At 44.6% G+C, this 22,612-nt stretch overlaps 1 protein-coding gene across 2 annotated transcripts in view; it reads right to left on the reverse strand.

Moving 5' to 3' along the window:
- The window catches only part of ADCY2 (adenylate cyclase 2), a 378,139-nt gene that overhangs the window by 49,715 nt on the left and 305,812 nt on the right, over positions 1 to 22,612 (reverse strand). For both annotated transcript variants that reach the window (XM_072958875.1, XM_072958874.1), the window contains exons 16-18: positions 13,192 to 13,329; positions 7,494 to 7,619; positions 1,247 to 1,416 (exon numbers count right to left, since the gene is read on the reverse strand). In XM_072958875.1, the coding sequence (XP_072814976.1) occupies positions 1,247 to 1,416; positions 7,494 to 7,619; positions 13,192 to 13,329 (434 nt within the window). The remainder of the gene's footprint in view (positions 1 to 1,246; positions 1,417 to 7,493; positions 7,620 to 13,191; positions 13,330 to 22,612) is intronic.

The raw sequence follows: 22,612 nt of genomic DNA on the forward strand, positions 1-22,612 counted from the left end.
TTCTCATCTTGGCTAAGGAATCATAAAGTTTCCTTAATGCAATTATGTATTTTTGCAACTCCACTACCCCAAGCTTGACTACAGGTTAGTAGGGTTTCATGGTATGGAGAACGATGAAAATTAAATTAGGTGAAGAGAATGCATTGCAATTGTGTTTCTAAAAGTATTTTTACTGGTAAGAAATGTTTACATGGTGAGGCGCCCACCTTCCTGATACCGGCCCCCTCCAGTAGAGAAGTGGCCACGCGTTGTCAGCACAAACCATCTTTTCGGAGCAACAGATCTATGCAAATATTTAAGGCATTTACTTTATGTTAAAAGAAATATAGAAGTATTATGGAGGATTATGCAAAGTATAACAAAGTATAAAAAAGTCTGAAGCCTGGTGGGTCCAGAAATAAACCTAACATTTGATACAAAACGTGGTTTTGCTGTTAAGACGTGAAATGGAGAATATTCTGATTAAAACATTTTTTTTTCAGGCAGGGAACAAATATTCACAATAAGCTTAGAGATGCAATTTGATCACAGGAAACTTTCCATAAACCCGAGTGACTGGACCCTCACTCTTGAAACACCCAGTCCTAAGGCTAGCAGAGTAAACACAGTCACATCCTTTCCTGAAAGTCAGTTTCTTCATAGAACAGAGAATTGCCACAGTTGACAGAACTCCCTCCACACAAGGATGTTCTAGGAAATCTTCAGTGAGAAATTCGCACTGTAACTTGTGAATGGAACCACTCATTTTTGTGTCTATGGATTCAGCTGTTTTGAACGAGGGGGCCGCACTGCCTGACAGGGCATATTCTTCAAAGTCTGGAGGCATTTTTGGTTGTCATGACTAGGGGTGGGGGGACTGTGTCTGGCATCTCGTGCTCAGAGGCCAGGGAGGCTGCTAAATAACCTTCAATGCACAGGACAAACCCGCACCCCCAATCCCCTGGAAATTATTCAGTCCAAAATATGAATAATGCTGAAGGTGAGCAAAAAGATTCTTCTTATCAACATAGTACAGATTATTAACATCGTCTCTCTAAACTATTTCATATCTTCTAGTTATAGACTATAATACCTATCTATGTAATCTATCATAAAAACACACATCATCTTCCTGAATCATCACTTCAGAACTCTCACACAACGATTCCCGAGGGCTGTGCTAATTTGCATTTACTCCACACACACTCACGTTATCAACATCCCATGAAAGAACAAAGGAAAGAGAAGGGAAGAGGAAGCAGGTTACCTCTCAAACAAGACCTGGCTGTAGTCGTCCAGGAGGTGGGCGTGAGTGTGCAGGAAGATGGTGTTGTAGGCCACCAGCGCCACCATCATGATCAGCATCTTTAGCTCGTAGTTCACGCGCAGGAAAACCGAACAGGAGATCAACCCCAGGATGCAGCTGTATATAAAGTACTGGGACAGGGACAAGGTCGCGTGAGAACTTAGGATTGCTCCTGGGAATGCATGCGAAGTAAATGTAGGGACCACCTCCAAGCTCGCCTGCTCAACTCGTAAACTGACTGTGAAAGCAGATGCCTTTTTCTGCTCTTGGATCCAGTGATAAATGACTAAACCCATTTGATTGAGACAAGAATTACTCATTACATGGTGTCTCACCCACCACAGCACGTTTAATACAAATTATCATGCGTATTGCCAAATACTTTTCAGAAATAGTTTTTAGAAATCTGTACTGAAGACATATTAAAGGCAAATGTCAACAAAGATGAAAACAACTTGCTTTGTGAAGATGAAAACCATGCACGTTTACAGATTAAAACAAAATTACAAGACAGAATATTCTGTGACCTTTCAATTATCTAATTCATTAAGAGGATACAAATTATTACAGGCAGTTCTGTTAAAAGTGTAAGAAATCATAGGCATTTGGTTAAAAGGGAAACTGTGTGTCAGAGGGACTATCCAGAACGGAAAGGATTTTAAAAGCTAAAAGCTTTGGCCAGGGTCAGTCTTGACCGCCCTGGAAGTGAACAGGCACTCAATGAAATCGCAGGACCAAGTGTGAGGAAGAAGTCGGCATGGGCCGCCTTTTATGGGCCATTGGGAGCAGCCCGCAGGCCCGCCCCGTGTCAGCGCTTTTTTGTCTATTTACTACGAAGAACATAGTCAAGACAGGACAGCCCTGGATTCAGTCCTGCTCCAATCGCTTACCAGGGGAGCCACAATGTCGTCATCTGTAAAATCATAGTAACGTCCTCCTATTGCTCACTGAGCAAGTGAGGCTGGGAGCCCACCGCCCTGCGGGCCCGGAGGGGCTTGCTGAGTGGAAAGAGGTATCATTCTCACAAAGCCTTCGTTTGCTCTGTCCTGGTTTCTTTTTAATTTAATTTTTTTAAATTAAAAAAATATTTTATTTTTTTTATCCTGGTGTTTTTAATAACAAGGGTTGGCTACTATCTTAGCATTCCCGCAGCAGGATTAGCACTCAGTAAAGTTTCATCACTTTAATAAAACATAGATCTGATTGATTTTTTTCTTTTTTTAAAATTGAAGTATAGTCAGTTTACAGTGTATTAATTTCTGGTATACAGCATAGTGATTCAGTTATACACATATACATACATATATTCCTTTTCATATTTTTCTTCATTATAGGCTATTACAAGATACTGACTACAGCTCCCTGTGCTCTGCAGTAGGACCTTGTTGTTTATCTATTTTATATATAATAGTTAGTATCCTGCCTTTTAAAAATAGCCCAGTGTGTAAACTACTCCATTTTAGTTTCATTATATGCAATAAGCTTTGTAAAAACTGCTTATTTTTGTCATTCTACCTCTTAATTTTATTTCCCCAGCTAGGGTCATCCAGTCAGCCCTGGGAAAGGCTACTGGTATCAGTTCATCAGTCCTGTTCTTGGGGAAGAAAAAGTCAGAAAACGAGCTGCAGTGGTCCCACAGTGCCCTTCCTTCCCTGCGGGAGGCACCCAGGCAAGAATTAACCAGAGCTTGTCAGTGAGGACTCCGAGCTGGCACTTCAGCTTCAGAAGGAGGACGGGCAGTTCCCTTGGGTCCCACAGCAGCTGGGGCAGCCTTTGGGAAGTGAGGTGTGCCTCGGCCGGGGAGCCTGACAGGTGGTGGCATTTTAGGGGATGCCAAGGGTTTGTAAGCACAACCTCTTCGGCCACAATTACCTGACGTCAGTTCTCCGCTATTCAGACCACCAATCCCCCCACAACAGAGAACAGGGAGAGGGAAAGAGAGGAAGTGTGTCCTGCTGGGGCTGTTAGGCTGACAGAGAGGAATGACAGAACGGGGGGCCTGGGAGACACTGGAGGGGCACCACTAACTCAGTCTCACTAACGCAGAAGGTGGGAGAGAGGCAGCCTGTGCTTGGAGACCAGCCCTCATTTACGGGGACGTCTGCCACTACTGTGTTAATTCCTCAATCACGGGAATACTTAATGACCGAGGATCACCTTCTGAGGGCAGGTGTGAGGCTCAGTGACCCAGGGGGCACCGGGGCTGGGACAGCCTCTGAGAGCAGCCCAGGGAGCCCCGCGCCACCCCCCAGGGGCCCTCCGCCCAGGGCCTGCGGAGCCTTACAGCCTGAGGGGGTGGGCTCCCTTCTGGTGAATCTAATAACACACGGGCTGCAGCTTCGTATGTCTTCTTTCTTTAGCTCATTTTTGGGCTAATCCACCATCATATTTTTCAGAGTATGAATCCCCACCGAGAGTTTGCCAAGCCCGGGTCTGTAACCTGCTCTATGAGGCAGCAGGCGGCGGATTACAAACCGCTCTTGAAAAGCCGTGAAATCGCCTTGCGAACAGGCAGCCAACGAAGCTCCGACGCAGCGTCTCCCCTTCCACGACAAAGCAGCTTGTTTGCACAAATAATGAAAGGCACGTCTGTGGGATGAGGCGAATACCCACTTTGAAGAATTCTTGTGAGGATTAAATGAGATAATACAGAGCACAGACCAGCATCTGGCCCCTGGGAAGCTGTATACATTCTGAAACTGGGGCTCTTTGTAAGAGTTGGTTTTGAAAAGGATTCTGCTGCTAAAATTATGCTGAAAACCTTTCTGAGGATGAAAGTTTCCAACAGTTCAGCCTAACTGAGCAGACTGAGGAGCCCCTTACACAAGTGTGTGTAGCAGTGTGCGCGTGTGCATTTGGGGGCACTGAGGGCGGTAGGGTTGTAAAGGTTTTCAGCAACAGCTCTAGGTTTAAATATGCGCCAACACCTATAATACATGCCTAGGAGTTCAGCTTCATTCTTAGGCTTTTAAAACGCTCTCACATTTCAGGGACATCTACCCAGATGCACGCGTCGACAGGAAGCAGCCTTTCAGAGCATCTTGTATTGATGTATCTGTGGGAGGGGGTGAGCTCTGCGCCCTCTGTACCGACATCCTGAAGCCCCTCCTGGCCCTTTCCTATTAAATACCCTTTCTAGGACACTTGGGGGCCACGCACAAGGTATCGTGGGAATTCATTAAAGGTAGGTCAGGACCCTGCTGGTATCTTCAGAGGGAGCCCCAAAGAACACCTCTCTACCACTCAAGGCGGCCCAGCGGGGAGATCAGTGGTTGTCAAGATTCTGGCTGTAGGCGCCTGAACTGACTTCTGCTAGGACATAATCATTTGTATCCTTATTTTTATATATAGTTTTGGTACAGTTAATATAATTATGAGTTAATTTTGTCTTAGTTACTATTTGTTCCTATTATTTGAATCACTATCATTTATTTACATTAGTTACTATTAAGTTAAAATTGGTTCCTATCGTCATGAACACTTTTCATACATTCAGTGAAATCAGCCTGCATTTTGATACCAAGGAAACAGCCACTGTCATCTTTGTAATTTACTAAAGCATCTTTTGGCCTCCGTTTCCTTGCCTGGAAAAATCGGAACTCCAATATCTAACTTACAGTGTAGATCTGTGGATGAAACGATATAAATGCCCGATATAGTGTGAACCGACGGCATGGCAAAGATTCTTTCTGGTTGATTCTGTTTTCTGACATTTTTAAGTGACTTTTTCTTCTGCTACAGAAGTATCTGATGTTAAATATTAATGTACAAAGGACAGATATAAAAAGTAAGGGTCTCCTGCAATCGCGAACATCCAACTTGAGCTATGATTAATTTTTTGTCTGTCCTTCCAGCTTTTCGGGTGTCATTGCTACTTATTATTGGTATTATTTTAGGAAATTAGGAATGTGTTGTTTGGAATAATTTTCAATGACACTTTTCAATTAATAACTTACAGGTATAAATTTCTATGTCCTTAAATACTTTTCTACAGCATCTTCTATAGTGACGGGATATAATTAAATTGTAAGTTCACAACAAAATTTAAACAATTAAATTTATTCTAACTTTTAGGTTGTTTGCTTCCTTCCATTGTTTTTGTTGTTATATAAACACTCTGATGAACACTCCTGTAGCTAAAGCTTCGCACCTTTAAAATTAATTTCTAAGAGTTGTGTTGCAGGGTAAAAAGTATGCCTGTTTCTACGCTTTTTGACTATTACAAATGACCACCAGGAAGAGCCACACCACTTCTCATCTCCTGCCGCAGTGAATGTGGTCACGCCTTCCACCTGCTGTCAATCAACCTCGGACATCACGGAAGGCGGGCTTTGGGAGGAGTAACGGAGGCATCATGCGTATCCACAAAACGGCTTTCCCGGCGTCCCTTTCCATCCATTTAGACGGAAGCCAGGCTGTTCCGAAGCTCCTCGGGGATCCCTAACTTTGCAAGTTAATAATGCCATTTCTGCACAGACAGTATGTGAGCACACAGGGCCTCCTTGGCAAAGCTCACCATAATCCTCTTTCTGAGGATTTATTATTGGAACAACAGTAGCCGTGCTGACTAAGTCTGACCTAGATTTTACAGTCTACTGTGTGTTTTTTCGGAATCTGTTCTGGTTGAGGAAAGGTGCCCTTTCACTATCTTGGCTTTCTAATGATTTGTTTCTTTGAAAATAAGATATCACACAGACTTTCTTAAATGAAATTCACGATGATGACTTTCCTGCCTTTCGGGGTGCCAAGGATGGTGAGCCGTTCAACTCAAACACGCTGGATGGAGAGATTACAGAAAAATGATTTGCCAGCTATGCTTTTCTTTCCTGTGAAAAAGCATCTTCACTGTAAACCGTTCAAGAGCTGGAGGGATGCAGCATGGAGATGGCTCGCAGGCATGGCCCCTCCACTGCCGATGGACTGTGTGCTGGGGCCTCCATCCAAGGAGGAAAAGCCAAGCAGTTTACATCATCCCCTAAAGAAAGGGGCTCCGACTGCCCACACTGAGATCACAGCCAGTAAACCCTCCCCAGGAATCCCATCTCTCACTGTTCACATAACTGACACAGAGAAGACAATCCCCAGTGCTCACTGGGGTTCACAGTCCTGCCCCAAACGAAGGCCAGGACCCCGTGGACAAGGGACGAAACTGATGCCATTCTCTCATCCTGAGCCTCTGGGGACACCGTGTGGACGCTGCTCACTGGCCTCAGAAACAAGCCGGGCTTAGGATCAAAGCCTAATATCAAAGGGACAAACCAACGAAAGAAGAATGAAGAAAGGAGATCCCTTTAATCATCATAGCTCATGGAGTTTAAAAAATTGGGAGAAAGATGAAAAAATACACATATTGAATGATCAATTTCAGTGCCCAGAAGAGCTCATTTAGCACTCTTGAAACTGATTATGTGAGACAAACCAAGTGGGAAGAATTTATGCTACTTTAGATGATTATTCAGAAAATGAAAAGGAAGGTATCGAAATCTTTTTGTTTTTATTTTTCTAATGGAAGTGCTGGGGATTGAACCCAGGACCTCGTGCACGCTAAGCACACGCTCTACCACTGAGCTACACCCTCCCCCACAAAGTCATTTTTTTGCATGTGAAAATTCATGGGAAGAAAGAAGTTATTAAGCAGCAAATAACTGATTTAACTCTTTTCACTCAAATGACTAACGTGTTAGTAAGTTTTGAAATTTCAGCTGGGGCCCTTTTCTTGGACATCAGTTAAAATGGGCCAGTTAGCAAGGATTATTTGAGGATATAATCACTTGACACATCTGCAACCAAAGGAAAGAGAGAAATGTGAGCCGTGGGCCTCGTCACCACAGAGCCAGGAAGCTGACTCTAATTCACTGGGATAATTAGCACAACCTGTAAGCGACAAACCCCGAAAGTCATTGACGTACTGTCGAATGCTACGTGCTGGGACACAGGCTGTAAAATGCAGCTTTCAGAGGAGAAACACGAATCACCCACGAGGGCCTCGAAGTGCCATTTCTGGTTTGCACATGAGACCTGATGGGTGCCCCTGGCTGGGACTTCTCCGCTGAACACTGGCAGTTTTCCCCTGGTCAGGACAAACTCAGGTATTGAAACCAAAGATGAAAAGTAAAGTCTGTCCCAGAAGAGGAGGTGGAGCCACGCCACCCCACAGGGAACAGCACACAGGAGACAACAAGAGCAGCAATGAGCGAAGCGTTCTTACCGGCAGGAAGAACAAATTTTGTGCACGCAGAGTTGCTGCCTGATTATTTAAGGCAGAAAGACTTGTGTTTGACGTGTTGGCCATTGGAAGAGTCGTTTCCTCTGACTCCGAATCACTCAGAAAAAACTGCAAAGAAAGTGTTTTTTTCAATGAATTAGTGCAAAAGAGATTAAAGAGACAGGAGGTGGTGTTACGTTCACTAACGACCAGGCGTTCCTTCAGCGCAGTAAACAGGGTTGTGTGGGCAACCCAGCGTCTCGGTTTGCAGTGCTGACCCCTTCATCTCTTTTTTTTTCTTTTCTTTTTTCCTTTGGAGGGGAGGTATCTATTTATTTACTTATTTAATGGAGGGGCTGTGGCTTGAAACCAGGAAGCTAAGCACGCACGCTACCCCTGAGCTAAGCCGTCCCCTCCCAGCTCCTCTAGGAGGCTTCGAGAGTCTCTGTTGAGTAAGTAAATCATACTGCTGTGCTCTGCACGTCATAGTGAATTCCAGACCTACAGGATGGATGCGGAAGGAGACAGAAGCACCTCTGTCAAACATCAGTTTTAAAATCTACACAGCACAGGGCAGGGAGCTACGGTTAGAATTACGTGTGAGGCTGACATCACCGCACGCAGACCCTCGACCCTCCATCACGACATTGGCATCTTCACGTGGCGTCTCTGCAGCATCTTCACCCACTTGGCTCAGACGTGGAATGAGTCAGTGCAGTTGTATGAGGTTTTCATTTTAAGAAAATAAGCTCATTCTGTGGGCAAAGTGCATTAACTGACACCAACATCTGTGTCTGTTGCACATGAGTGCTTGGCAGCCCAGGACCACGAGGGATCACGTTTGGAGAGGATGGATGCTCTCAGGACTGTTAGAAAGGGGGTCCTGATGTTTTTCTTTAAAAAGGAGTAATCCTGAGAAAATAAAGGTGATTAGGTCTCATATAATGGTCTCCAATATCAGCAGCCATAAGGAAAGTGCGGCCAGTCCGCAAGGTGGGAAAAACTCAGCCTCTCTTTTTCTGTTTCTCTCTCTCCCTCGCTCTCCTCCTCTGTCTGTCTGTCTGTTTCCGTTTCTCCCTGTCTCTCTCTTTCCTGGAGAAGCCTCAGCACAAACTGTTCAGGTGACTGAGGACCACTCACTTTCTGTATCGTGGCTGAGGGTCAGAAAAGTGTTCAGTGCAGGTAAACCGGAGAAACCACTGGGGCCAGGTTCCCTTTACAAAAGAAGTTCATCTCATCTGTGAAACTAGGCTGGCTTTTCTGCACGGGGCTAACCATCCAAACTCAAGGTCTAAAAAGGGAATCGTCCCCGTATCATTTCCGTGGTTGCTTTTTGAGCCTCCTCCCTTCCGTTTGTTTCCTTTGACAAGAGTTCTTGTCAAATACCTACAGTACTTTACTTAGGTAAAGAAAAAGCCGTTTATTTTGTATGTTCTTGAGAACGTTTCCTCTCAGATGCCAGGAATGATACCAGATACCCATTTTACCGTTCATAAGACACTGCAAAATGCTGATTTAAAAATCAAATAACTGGATAGATTTCTTTATTTACTAGTAAAGAATTTATCAGAAATGTCACAACCCCCGGCTGAAACATAAATGTGCTAGTTATTTGAGAAAAATAGCATCAGGAGAAAAATGTAGTAACTGCTTGGCAAACATCAGGCTTCAACATGTTACAAATTTAGATCTGACAGATCGAAAATGAAACTGATTTAAATAAATAATCAAGAAACAAATAGAAGGACACCATTCAATTTAACAGGTTACTAGTCTCAGGCAACTGAGATCTTAAAACAGTTTAAAAATACCCTCTTGATTCTATCAGCATATAAAGAAGAAACTAAATTCTTGCTGTACAACCAGCAGAAGTATGTCCCGTGAGGACCACCTAGGCTATGCGGTAATATGATGCCCTGAACTTGAACTGCAGTGGAGAACTTCAGCCACCACATCCAGTAATGCTTCGTTAACTCCCTCCTGCTACTTTTTTCTACTTTTTACATTAACTACCCCTAAAATCAAGAACCCCTTCATCCTGTCTACGTGGCACCACATTGCAGCCTGCAATCAATTTTCCTCTTCTGTCTTCTTCATTACTTTAAAATAACAAACTCCTAATTACAGCTGTCAAAACCAGAGCTTTATCTGTCCCAGGTCCCTCTCTCCTCCGGGTTAAAGTGCCATCATTTTCTGCACAGAATGAATTTCTCGTATCATCATTATTAGAAGAACGTCTCTCTGGACCTGCTTTAATATTCCACAGCCTCTGTCATCACGGGGAAGTGATATCCTCTTTCTGGACAAGAGGTCCTAATTAACTATAATTTTTAGCCCGACTTCCCAATTTTACATTTCCCAGGCAACGTCAAACACCTCAGAATTATGTTCTTCAGATACTATTCAGCTGTGAACACGGGATTTAATGCTGTGTTCTGTGCCTGGTAACACCGTTGCTTGCCATTTGGCTGGAGTGAGAAGTCCGGAGAGCGTCCTCGTTAACTACTAGTTCACTACGGCCAACTCCTTGTCTGCGTGGCTCACAAAGCCAGGCTATTCATAACGTTCTCTGAGAGGGGTCTCAGAAGAGATTGCGAAATGATGGGAAGAATCACACGATGACATGGTCAAAGTGTCAGAAAAAAATGGCAGAGGATTTGAGCGTCTCATACATGGTTCAAAACAGTCAGCTGAAAAGTAAAACGGAACAAGACCCGCAGGCTGTTCTCAGTTTGGTGCCCAAACCCCATATTTGAAAAAAATCTTTTTGGATAACTGATTTGTTTTTCTCTATTTTTTATTGGGGTGTTTGGTGTCACAGGGGTGAGTGTCAGGTGTTTAAGATGTCCTGGTAAAACCCCATGGTTCACTTTAAATAAAACTCGCTTGGCCATTCTGACATTTACATCAGTGTGTCATGAGAGTTAAAGAAGCCAGTTTTCTGAGCGCCGCATCCCTGCTGGCCCCTGCTCTTGTCAGGGCTGTGACCATTCAGCCTCGGGCTGCACATCAGTGACACACGCCACGTGGAGGCTCGGTGTGGAATAGTCCACCACACAGTCAGCGGCAGGGGAGACCGTGGGTGGCCTTGGCCCCCACAGCATGCCTCACGCTCCTGGGTGATGGCAGGTGATGACAGAAACAGCCAGTAAGGGCTGTTTGCCACTGGCTAGAAAGCCCCGCGCAGACTGAGAGGGTCTGCTGCTGTGGGGGGCTGCGCATCAAAGAGAAAATGAGAACCTTGGGAACACTATTCCAAGCAAAACCAGCCAGACACAAAAAGACAAACACCGTGTAATCCCACGTGCACGAGGTTATCTGCAACAGGCAAGTTCATGGAAACAGAAAGCAGAGTAGAGGTTACCGGGGCCAGGGCAGTGGGGAGTTACTGCTCGCAGGTACAGAGTCTGTGTCTGGGGTGATGCAACAGTTCTGGACACAGATAGTGATGATTGCACGACACTGCACACGTACTGAATGCCCCTAAGCCGTACGCTTAAAAAGAGTGAAACCCATAAATTGTATGTTGTACAGATTTTACCCATAGGAAAAATCATATTGAAAACAGAAAAAAAAAGGAAGAAAATGAAAGCATTTTTGCTTTGTCCCTAAAAGAACTCTTATAAATCACAGGAGCTGAACTAGAGGATCTGAATGAGGCTGTGACTTTATAAATATGAAGTTTCCTGACCAAAAAATTAAATTCTCTTCCCAGGGACTTAAGCAAAGCTTGCTCATGAAGGCAGCCCCTCCCCAAACCCACCCACAAAAGAGCTTTTAGGCCCTTTGGAGAGTGAGTCCAGTGCCTGGATTAGCCTCACTGGGTCAATAACTGCTTAGAAATAGCAAACTACAACTTGAGAGCAGGGCTCAGTTAGTCTAGGAACTGTGTTCTCAAAAGAAGTACCGAGGCAAGTTCTAAAAGCTATGCTGCATTAAATAGAAACCTCTCCACGATGGAGAGGTTCAAGTGCAGCTGGAAAAACAGGCCCAGAAATACGGCGGGAGGCACTTAGCTGCAGGCAGGTCACTCCTGGACCACACCTGCATTCCCAGCGGGGGAGGTGCGGCCTGCCCCGGATGTGAGTGAGTGACCCGGAGCCCACCACCCGCACCTGGCTCCTCACGGATACTCACTCCTACCTGTCTGGGTCTGAGTGCTGTATCAGTACCCTTGGTGGTGCGTGTGTGACCCAAGGGAGCTCACAGCATCATGCAGTCTGGCTGGGGACACAGGACCTGGTGTCTGCCTCATGCAGTCAAAACTCAAGAGGTTGGGGACCTGATGAGCTGGAGGGCACTGTTCTGTAAACCATCAAATGTGAACGAAAAATGACACCCTGATGGGCACGTCCTTCCCCTCCAGTGATTCATAAGAAATTACAAGAAAGCTCAAAAATAGGGGAAATTTTTTCCTTTCTCTACTCTGGGCAGAGTGATGTGGATGAAGGGGCCAGCCCACCCTCACAGCCGGGGCCACGCCCACCTGCTTCCTCTGGCATCGCCCTCACCTGAACCCCCAGGTGTGTCCGGAGAAACTGCTCCATCTAGAGTCTAATGTGAAGGACTGGTCCCAAGTGAACATTCAACATCCTTCTCGACTTCTGCCTAATTTTCTACTGCTTCTCAATACAGATTTCTCTCTCTTCTCATCCTCGACACCAAATGTCTTCCCCCTTCTCATCTTCCTTCCACCATATGATGAAACTCCTCCTGCTTGGCCTTCAGAGTTCTGCCCGGCAGGCCCCCTCGCCCCTCGTCCTCGCCGCCTCTCTACGCCTCCGTGTGGGCCCTCGGACGCCCTCCTAACAGTTCCCCCAGCTGTCTGCACCCCGAGCCCCACCATGGACCCCTGGAGGAAGACTGGCTTTGGGTTCTGCGTCTCTAGCAGCACACCAGGCACGTACTTGTGCTCGGTAATTTTTTCCTGAATGAATGTTCACAGTTTCATCTAGGAGAACCATGACTTTATTATTTAACATGTGTGCCTCCTCTCCTCAACCTCATTTGGTGCTTCCAGAAGGCAAGGGGTGTACTCACGACACTCCTGAGTCCCAACTCGAGTAAAGCATCAACGTCTAAAGTTTCATAGCCTTATGGTTGACGGTGACGATGTCAGAATAACAATAAGGTTGTGTCTCAGTGTGTACTGATCACCTAAGTGTCTTACTTTTAAGGAGACACCAGTAATAATGCTGATATCGTTAAGAGCGACCACTGGTTACCAAATGCCTGATGCTATGCTGAGTGTGTTAAGAGCACCAGTTCGTTTGCCCTGAAATCCACCTTGGCAGAGAGGTGTCAGCTCTCACTTTCAAGAAGTGAAGTGGAGTCCATGTAAATTTAATGAAAAATCTTCAGAATCGCACAGCTGGTCAGATGGGAGCTGATGTCTGAAATCAGGCATTTGAGACCCCAGAGTGGGACACCTTTCCCACTGCGCTCTCCTTCATCTGCTGGTTCTGTCGTCCCCAGGTGACCACCCTGCTGACACTCGGTGGCATCTCTTTAGCTGGGACCCACAGGAGCCAGGAGGTGGGAAGCCGGTGGTGGAAGGAGCCCCCCTCCCCCCTCCCAGGGAAGCCCTTGCTGCGGTGGGTGGAGGCTGAGTGTAAAAGGCAGCAACTGGTGTTGCCAAAGGAGCTGCAGGCAAGGCTTCGAAATCCCGCTGGACAGCACCGTCCGGCAGGGCCCGACTCACCATGTTGAACACGGCCATGGTCAGGATGATGGCTGTGGTGATGACCGTCAGGGAGATCCGTGGCCAGGGGCGGCTGGCGATGATGCTGGACGACTTCAGCAGCCACAGGAGGGAGGCAGAGGCTTTCTTGCTGCATTGCTAGGAGGCGGGGGAAAGAGAAAGAAAAGGAGCTGGTGTTTTGTGCATTCTCCCAGGTTTCTCAGTGATGCTTAAAGCCACCAGATGCGTCCATATCCTCTACAGACTCAACACGAGGACGACACTGGGACAATTAGGAACAAATTAATTCAATTTCTATGACAAATTAGGATACGCTTGTGTGTCCTTTAAGACAGACCTGGAATGATGTCTAAAAAAATCTTCTGGTAAAGGGAAAATATGTCTGTTAACTAAACCACTCTGGGGAGCGTGCTGGCTCTCAGGTCACAGCTGTGACGAAGCCGTTTTCATACATCTAGATGATTTATGTAGAAAACAGATCAACGTGCAGCTAATCCTAAGAACACAACCGGACGACAAAACCGTCTGGGGCCTGCACCTGTGCAGACGGTGCCCGGAGGTCCCTGCTGTGCCCGGCGTGACAGCTTTACCGCACCCTGGCCTGAGGGCTCCCCCCCATGTGGAGAAGCTCTACTTTTCACTATAAATTTTTTGATTTTTAACTGTGTTAAAAAAAACACATAATATCAAATGTACCCTCTTACCCATTTTTTAAGTGAACAGCTCAGCAGTGTTAACCATACGCACAGTGCTGGGTAGCAGATCTCTAGAACTTTCCACCTCGCACAACTGAAACGCCACGCCCACTCAGCACGTCTCCTCGTCCGCGGCCACCACCATTCGCTTTCTGTCTCTAGGAGTCTGACCGCTCCAGGCCCGCGTGCGAGCGGAATCGCGCGGCGCCTGCTTTGTGATGGGCTTGTTTCACTTAGTGTAGCGACGGCCTCCAGGGCCGTCCACGGGGGCAGCCTGCGGCAGGACTCCTTTCTTTTTCTGAGGCTGGAGAACATTTCATCCTGTGCAGAGACCGCATTTTGTTTATCCGTCCATCTGCTGACGGACGCTTGTGTTGCTGCCAACCATTGGCTGCTGTGAATAAGGCTGCAAGGAACAGCAACACGGTGCTGGAGAGCTTCTTCCTTTCGATACAGGAGGAACTGAGGTCTTCACAGAAAGGCAGCCAGCATCCCCTCACCATTTTCTGTGGGCCAGACTCCGCTCGGTGGGAACTCATTAGGGGCTAACCTCCTCCTCAAGGCCACCTTTCGGGCAGGAGCCACTGTGACGCTCCCCTTCACCCAGGGGGTGGGAGAGCAGAAGCCGGGAGAGGCCTGAGGGGTGGGGGACGCAAACGCGGCCTGCGTCAGGCACGCCTGCGGGTGTTTACGCGTGTTACATACGTTATCTGATACGACAGGCAGCCCCTAAGGGTTCTGCAGGGATCTAAATTTTAACTTTCATCCCAAAGAAACTGGGCACCGGAGGCTGTGTCCTGGAACCATTAGAATAGAGGTGTAATTCCAAAAAAAGAATCAGAAGGAAGAAAAGTGTATAAATTGTACACTTTTGACTTGCACTATTAACAGAAAGATAAAACTGCTGTGACATCAATAAAATTCAAATAGAGAACACTCCTTAAGAGCACTCATAGACAGCCCTTTATTTCTCTACTTATTTCACATTTGCTTTCTGCTTTATTCTTAAAAATATTCTCGAGGACCTACTGGGTAGCACAGGGAACTATATTCAATTTCTTTAATAAGCTGGAATGGAAAAGAATCTGAAAAAAATTATGTATATATGTATGCATATGTGTAACTGAAACGCTTTGTTACACACCTGGTGCTAACACTGTCAATCAACTACATTTCAATAAAAAATAAAATTAAAAAAATATCACTGACACAAGCATGGCAGTAAGTTAACCGCTGATGTAACAATGAACTGAGATTGTGTAACTCTGGATGAGAGGGGCTCAGAAAGGTAAGGATCCCTGTGGCCGAGGGTCACACCCCGACGGCTGTGAAACTTTCTGCAAGTTAATTACCCTCTCTGGCCTCAGTTTCTTCATCTCTGAAATGAGTAGCATTATGCTACTCATAATATGTTTTTGGTCTTTTAGGAGACTTCAGTGAGCTACACAAGGTGCCGGAACAGGACACAGGAGTTAGCGGTGCTTCTTCTATTTGTGAGGAAAACATAATACTTCTCAGAAGCCTAAGGACTAAACATCTATTTGCTTTATATCTGGATGAACAAAGGACCATTTCCCCCCTTCCTTCTGCTGCAGTTGTTCTTGCTCCAGTTCCTGATATAAAGAAATACAGAGTAGCTGTCTACAGCACACAGCCCCCACAAGCGCAGGATCCCGGGACGGTGTTTAGGGCTCACGGCTTGGGTGGATTCTCCCAGGTCCTTCTCTGGTTTCTCCTCCGTTCTTGTCCGGGAGAATGGACCAGTGCCGCCCTGGGTTCCAGAGGCGGCCAGGAGCTGAAGGGATGGCTGGCAGCAGGGGGCGCCCTCAGCCGGGCTCTGCAGAGAATCTTCCCACCAACAGCTCTGAAGGAGCCAGATTTATGCCTCAAGTTTCTTCCCCAGAGCAGGGCTCAGATGGGGGTTGGTGGTGGCCTTAAATGTATCATCCAACAAAATGCCGTTTAATGCTCTGAATATGCAATATCTTGCAGGGTCCTCCAGCTGGAGGAAAGTGTTTAGCATTATTGTTTAGCGCACTGCATGGTTATTCACCATAGCCAACAGTTGGAAGCAACACAAGTGTCCATCAACAGATGAGTGGATAAACAATATGTGGTCTCTACCTAGAATGGAATGCTTTGAATAATATTAATACCACAGACGACAGGCAGATCTGCAGTCCGGAGGAGAAGCCATAATAAGTGAAAAGAGCAGAGATTCAAACAGAAGATCATAGTCATCTAGCTCATATTCCGTTAGGAGATGATGGCGTTTGCCTGGATTCTGGCAAATTCAGACTGTATTTATGTATTTGCATCCTCATTGACTGGGGTTGGTGTTTTTATTTAAGAGAAAATTATTAAGATCGATGCTTTTGTGTCTGTATACAGAAACTGTCTGTAGAGATGATAATAACAATTTTAAGAGCAGAAAACACAATACTACTACTTTAGGAGAATATTTAAATCCAGCTCAGATTCCATATCACAGTCAATTAGGTAAAATAGTATCTAGTTATTACATAGGCATAGTATTGAGATTATGAAATCTAAAAAATTACTGTTTGTGTTTTTAGAATACAGCATGGTGATAATATTGTCAAATATACCATCTAATAGGAATATGGCCTACTCTGCTCATAGGCTCTTGTGGGCAGACACACATGATTTTTTTCTGCTCCTATGATACACTAGGTAAAATTACAAACTGGTGGCCTTAAAAACTACTGCCTCTTCCTGCCTCCTGTATACGTGGAGGCTGTCCTGGAAAACTGTCATGATCCTCTTCAGCCCCGCAAAGGGCAACAGCTGGAACTACTCACTAAAGACGTCGGTTTGGCACCTGCTGGGTTCAGGACAACAGACTCAGGATGCAGTAAGTACAATTCCTTCTCCTGCTTTGCCTTCATATGTGCCTCCCAGCCCTCCCCACCCCCCACCCCCAACCATGCAATCGTTTTTAAACCTATTATGCCAAATACTCATCATTCGCCAGGTCACAGAGGCAGGCAGCCTCCCCCATCTTTCCACCTTATCACTGAGGAGAGGCAAAGGAAATAAAACTTCTGAAATATGAAAATTGGTAACACTGCCAGTGACAAGGAAACAGAAGAAGATGATGGAGATGTGACCCTGAACTATAACGACCTTGAGGGAGGAAGAGGAGGGAGACAAAGACGTCAGAGGGAAGAGAAGAAACCAATGGTGGGAGAAAAGGAGAAAAAAGCCTAAGACCTTAAAACAGAAGGAAACTGGGGGAAAAATGGGGACATTGATTCCATTTGCAGCTCTGAATAAAAGTTACAACTTGGGTCTTGACATGATCATTTTCTTCAGTTTATTCTCTTTTGGGTTCAGTATTGTAATAAACTCCCTGATGGAAAAATAAGTTTATCAGAATTTACACCATCCTAATGAAACATTTTAAATAACATCTCAAAGGCCATTTTGGCATTTATTCAGGAGATGCTATTCATATGAAAATGAGAGCATGCCTGCTCAGAGCTCAGTGTAGTCATTCTGCTTGATCTTTGGTGTAATCACTGGCATCATTCCAGCCAAATCCGATTTCTCCCTGTCCTGATCATCAGTGAGGCTCACTGTATCCTGTGATTGCTTCTTATTACTTACTGAGAGCTCACTGTGCACCTTCTGGAAATGCTTTTGGCTGTTAATACCACATCCATCCAGTGCTGTATGCGGAATTGGTACTAACTGTGGTGGGAGATGTAAAAGGAGAAAGAATATAAATTTATGTGAAACCCTATCATGGGGTTGGCACTGGGGACGATGAGCAGTGTGGGTGGCTAGAAAGGGTGTGGGATGAATGCTAATGCCCTTCATTCAGTACAGGCAGAAAGTTCTCCAAGCAAAAATAAGTCTTTCAGACACTGCATTTTGGATTAAAAAAAAAAAAAAGAAAAAATATCTCCATCAAAAATATTTTCCCTTCCTTCCTTTTCTTTTTTCACCTTTTGCAATGGAAACAACTGGTGGTCTCTCATTCTAAAATTCCTCATAATTTAATGTAACAATTATAAAAGCAGATTGTGTTTGCAATCTCATTAGTGTTCCTTTGAGTGGTAATAAAATGAGGTACCTGAAAAAGAAGTAGATGCTTATATAAAGTGAAGTGTAATAAAATGGAAAACATCTCAGAGAGTTGTAAGCATGTCATAGTGGCTGAGGAACAAACTTTTAATATTAGAAAAACAGACCTCATCTTAAAAATCTTGCCTGAAAAATATGGTGAAGTTTATCATATAAACATGCACTTTTGTGTATTTGTCTAAAGGAACATCTACTTTGGCATTTTAATTGGGCAAGGGCTGTCTTTTTGAATGGCAGCAACAAGCTGCAGCAATAATTGCTTGACACAATGTCACAGACACTGATGTGTGTACTTTAATTATTTATTTGTACTTGGATTTCCTGCAGACTTTTACTCCAATCAGTCATGTGTTACAAAATCAACCTGTTTCTTTTGCCTGCCTTGGGTGAGCCATATTCCTTGGTTATTCACCCACCGCATGGCACTCACAGCATTATCCACATTGTGTTATTTTTGCTGACATGCTTGTCTCTGGCCAGGTGGAGAGGTGGTTGAGGACAATGACCACCTCACACCCATCTTTGTGTTCCCAGAGGCAGCACAGTGTCCGACAAGTAGTCAGAACTCAACAGATGCCTGCTTGATAAGTTCACTGTCTTAACGAAGGACCCGAAGAGGAATTCCCAGGGGGCCGAAACAAAGAAGGAGGCCACTGCTAGAGGGGCCGAAGCTGTGGGATTGGTCCAGGAATGTCCAGGAACTGGACATCACCTAGGACTTAGGATTTTAATACCCACAGGGGAAAGATGTTGCCTTGGGCTTGGAAAAAAATGGCAGCTGCGACCAAGACCCATGAATAAGACCAGAAGCTTCAGAAGGTTGTCCTCCTCATGTGGGAAAGTCCAGAAGAACTCTGTACACTAGGTCAAGGAAGTATCAATAAGCTTCCAATGATAATTGAAACTTTAAACATGGGCATTGGTTTTGAAACCATATTATCTGCTTCATAATGAGAATCTCAAGTTAGATGGTTTTCAGTCAGACCAAAAACCAGAGACAGTCCTTGAGGCTCTGGTAGAATCATGAACAACACTTTGCAAATGATACTTTATATCACAGGGTGCAGGGCGTGTCCCAGTTGAGGGGGGGTAGTCCCCACTGAACATGACCTCACAATAAACAAAAATTATGAACTACATAAGGCAATGGACCATACAAGGAGGAATCAACAAAAATAACAGACATTAGAATCAGTATTACAATATCTGCAAATATTACATCAATCTGAAGTAGTCTATAAAATAAGATTAAATTAATAAAAGATGGATTAGAGTTCATAATGAATGACTAGTTAAGAGAAAGTAACAGGTATATTTTAAAAATGAGCCCCATAGACTCTCCAGCAATCAACATGTAGATACTGAACTTAAAACACTCAGCTCTGAGGAAAAAACAGAAGCATAGAGATAAAAAGTATAAAAGAGTTGTTGAGGTACAGAGGATAAAATAAAAAGATTCAACATACTTGTAATGAAAGTTTGAGGAATCAAGAACAGAAAGACTTGGAAAGAGGCAAAATACAAGGAAACATGGAGCAACAACTTGGTGGACCTGGAGCAGAAGATGAGCTCTGTGGTTGAGATGATGCATTGAGTTGCAAACAGGAAAAATGAAAGTAAACCTATCCTTAAGACAAGGAATCTATTACCCAGGACAGACAAAGAGCGAGTCCTACAAAAACAATCAGAAGAAAGGCATTATCTATCAAGGAACAACAATGAGACTGTAGATCTCCCCTCAGTATATTAAAATCCAGGAAAATATGGACTCAGGTTTTAAAAATGTTAGAAAAGTTATCATAAATTATTAGTCAATGAGGAAAAAAGTTATTTTTAATACAAAAGTGGATTGGGTAGATTATGCACAGGCTCTCATGGAAAGGATTACAAAGGAATAATCTTATGGAAATATGAACACTGAGTCCTGGAGGCAAAAATGATATTCAGAAGAATGGTGAACAGGCAGATTGTTAAGCAAGAAGAGTGATAATAATGAATAATAACAATATATTGATTAAATTTAGGAATATCTAAATAACACTAGTATGGAGAATGAAAAAGGATGATCAGATTTAGAGATTTAGAGCGTGGCTTCTGTATTCTTCAACAAAAAGATGGAGTTAACAATAGGGCCTGTTAGTCATGTGCATGTTACACATTTTACGTTAATTGCTAAAAGACGAGACTAGAATATATAACTGTCAAGTCACTAGCAGGAAAAAAGGAGAATAAATACACTCCATTAGTCCAAGAGAAGGTAGGAAAGGAGGAAAAATAAGTAGAAGCAAAGAACACATATGACAGACTAAAAAAAGCCAGATAAGACTAGCAGTAATTATAATACACGTAAATGTATTACACTCGCCAGGTAAAAGAGAGAGACTCTCGGGTCAGAGAACGTAACATACACCTAGATGCTGTTTACAAGAGACACACCTGTACAGCAAGGGAAAACTGAACAAGATGGGAAAAGGGACACTGGGAATATACCAACCTGGCAGAGTTATATTGACATTAGAGAACACAGACTTCAAGGGAAAAACACTCCTGTGGGCAGAATGCTTTTCTATCAGCTGGTGTGTGACCTACTTCCCTTCCCCAGGACTGTCTGTGTATTTGTGCTCTCAGCTCTGCCTGGAACAAGGCTGGTGGGCTGACAGCGTATTAGCTCTGCTATACAAAGCACAAGAAAACCACAGAGAGAAAAATTTCCCCTGACATTTTCTAGCATTTTCATTTGCTGAATCGGGCATACGTCGCCTAAAAGACATCTTATCAAGGAGGTTTCTGTGTGTGTGTTATTTATGTTATTTATGGTTACATCTCTTGTATTTGTCACGGAGAGGTCACTTTACTTCGGGCGGTTTAGAAAGTTACATTTGGCAGCGAAAATGCATTTATTACTCCTATGCTGACGACAGCTATTCTCACCTTTTCTTGCTGATGGTAATGAAAATGTTAACTTGAGTCTCTTAGTTTACATCTTAGTTTCTACTTAGAAAAAATGGACTGTTTTGATTATCGAATAAAAAATATATCGTGAAAACACTTTGTAGGGCTCTCATATATGAGAAAACATTTTGTGAAGTGTTTCTGTTAAGAATACTTTAGAGCCTAAATCCACTTATAAGTTAACTTTTCCCCCCATTTTTACTGAATGTCTTTGAAGATGGAATTATACCTTGCCCAGATTCCAATTTTACATAAACTGGGCCACCAGCTGAATATATTAGAAAATGAGAGAAGAGGAGACTATGAATTAGGTTTTATGTTAGATTATCTTCACTTATTTATGTGATTTTGACCAGCTGGTGCTTAGCAGTCACCCCCATCCCGACAACCTCAGTGCCATGATGGCCCGTAACCACGAACGTGGAATCCCTGCCTAGTTTCGAGCACTAACCTGCCAGTGACCCTCCACACACAGCCTAGCACCCTCTGGAACCTGCCTCCCTTTAACTACCAGGGTTCTAAAGCTTGTTTCCAATGGCTCAAAACCCTACTTGCTATATACCACAGGCAAGTTCTGTAGCCTCTGAGAGCTTCTGTTTTGTTGCCTGTAGAGTGAGCATCCCCTCCAAGAACTCATGTGGATAAAGGAGCCAGTATACAGAAAATGCCTGGCAAAGCAAGTTGTCATTTTTAAAGTAACAGAACATTTATTACTTGTAAACTGCGATGAGGTCAGATACAGAACTAGTCATGGGATTTTGCCCATCATAAGCCATTTATGCTGATTCTGAAGGTTCTTATCCGAGGACAGGAAGCCTCTGCAGGTGTTATGGTCATCACATTCATGTTCCTGAGCTGCAGTTTCCATCTCCGTCCTCAAGAGAGGATGCTGACACCTCCTGCATTGTTTTTCACGGAGGGAGACTTTTCTTCTCAATAAGTAGAAACAGAAACTCACCGAAGTGCGTGGCATCTCCAGAGTCCTGGGTCCCTCATTCATAAAATGCGGGGCCAGAAAACGTTATCTCTTGGTTCCCTTTCGCTTCTCAGGTTTGCAGTTCTGAAATGCTAACCAGCATCTGGAGAAAGCTAAGGACCTCATGAAGGCACCGATGTGGAGGCGGCTAAAGCGGTCTGACAAGTGAGGACACAGGATGCTGGGGCAGGATGCCAGGAACTTGCCAGAATTTGGAGCAGGCATGCAGTGACTGTGAGCTGAATTCAGAGCTGCGAGCTTGGGAGAAATCAAGTCTGGGTGGGAGAGTCTCTGAGCAGTGGTGCCAGCAGGTTGCATTTGCAACCCAACCTGCCTTCCAGTGAACTGATATTAATATTCAGCTCGTGTTTCAAGTGCCCGAAGGGCTACAATGAACAAAACAGGGCTGATGATTTTTTTTGTCTAAAAGAACAGAGCTCAGAATAGGAAGCAGGAAGGCTGACCAGCAGGCACTGGGGATGCTGGTGGTGGAAATGCGGGCTCTTCAGAGTCGGTTTATGAAGGTTGGAAGATCATTTCCAACTGAGGATCCAGCCCGAAGCATGCCAGCATCAAGGACCCGTGACGTGCGTGAGAAGGGATTTCAATGCGGCAAGAAGGCGGCCATGAACCGCCATTCACTCCTTCACACACTCAGTTGCACACAGAGCCTGTCCCCATGCCAGGG

This window comes from Vicugna pacos, chromosome 3 (assembly GCF_048564905.1).
Source record: "Vicugna pacos chromosome 3, VicPac4, whole genome shotgun sequence".
NCBI lineage: Eukaryota > Metazoa > Chordata > Mammalia > Artiodactyla > Camelidae > Vicugna > Vicugna pacos.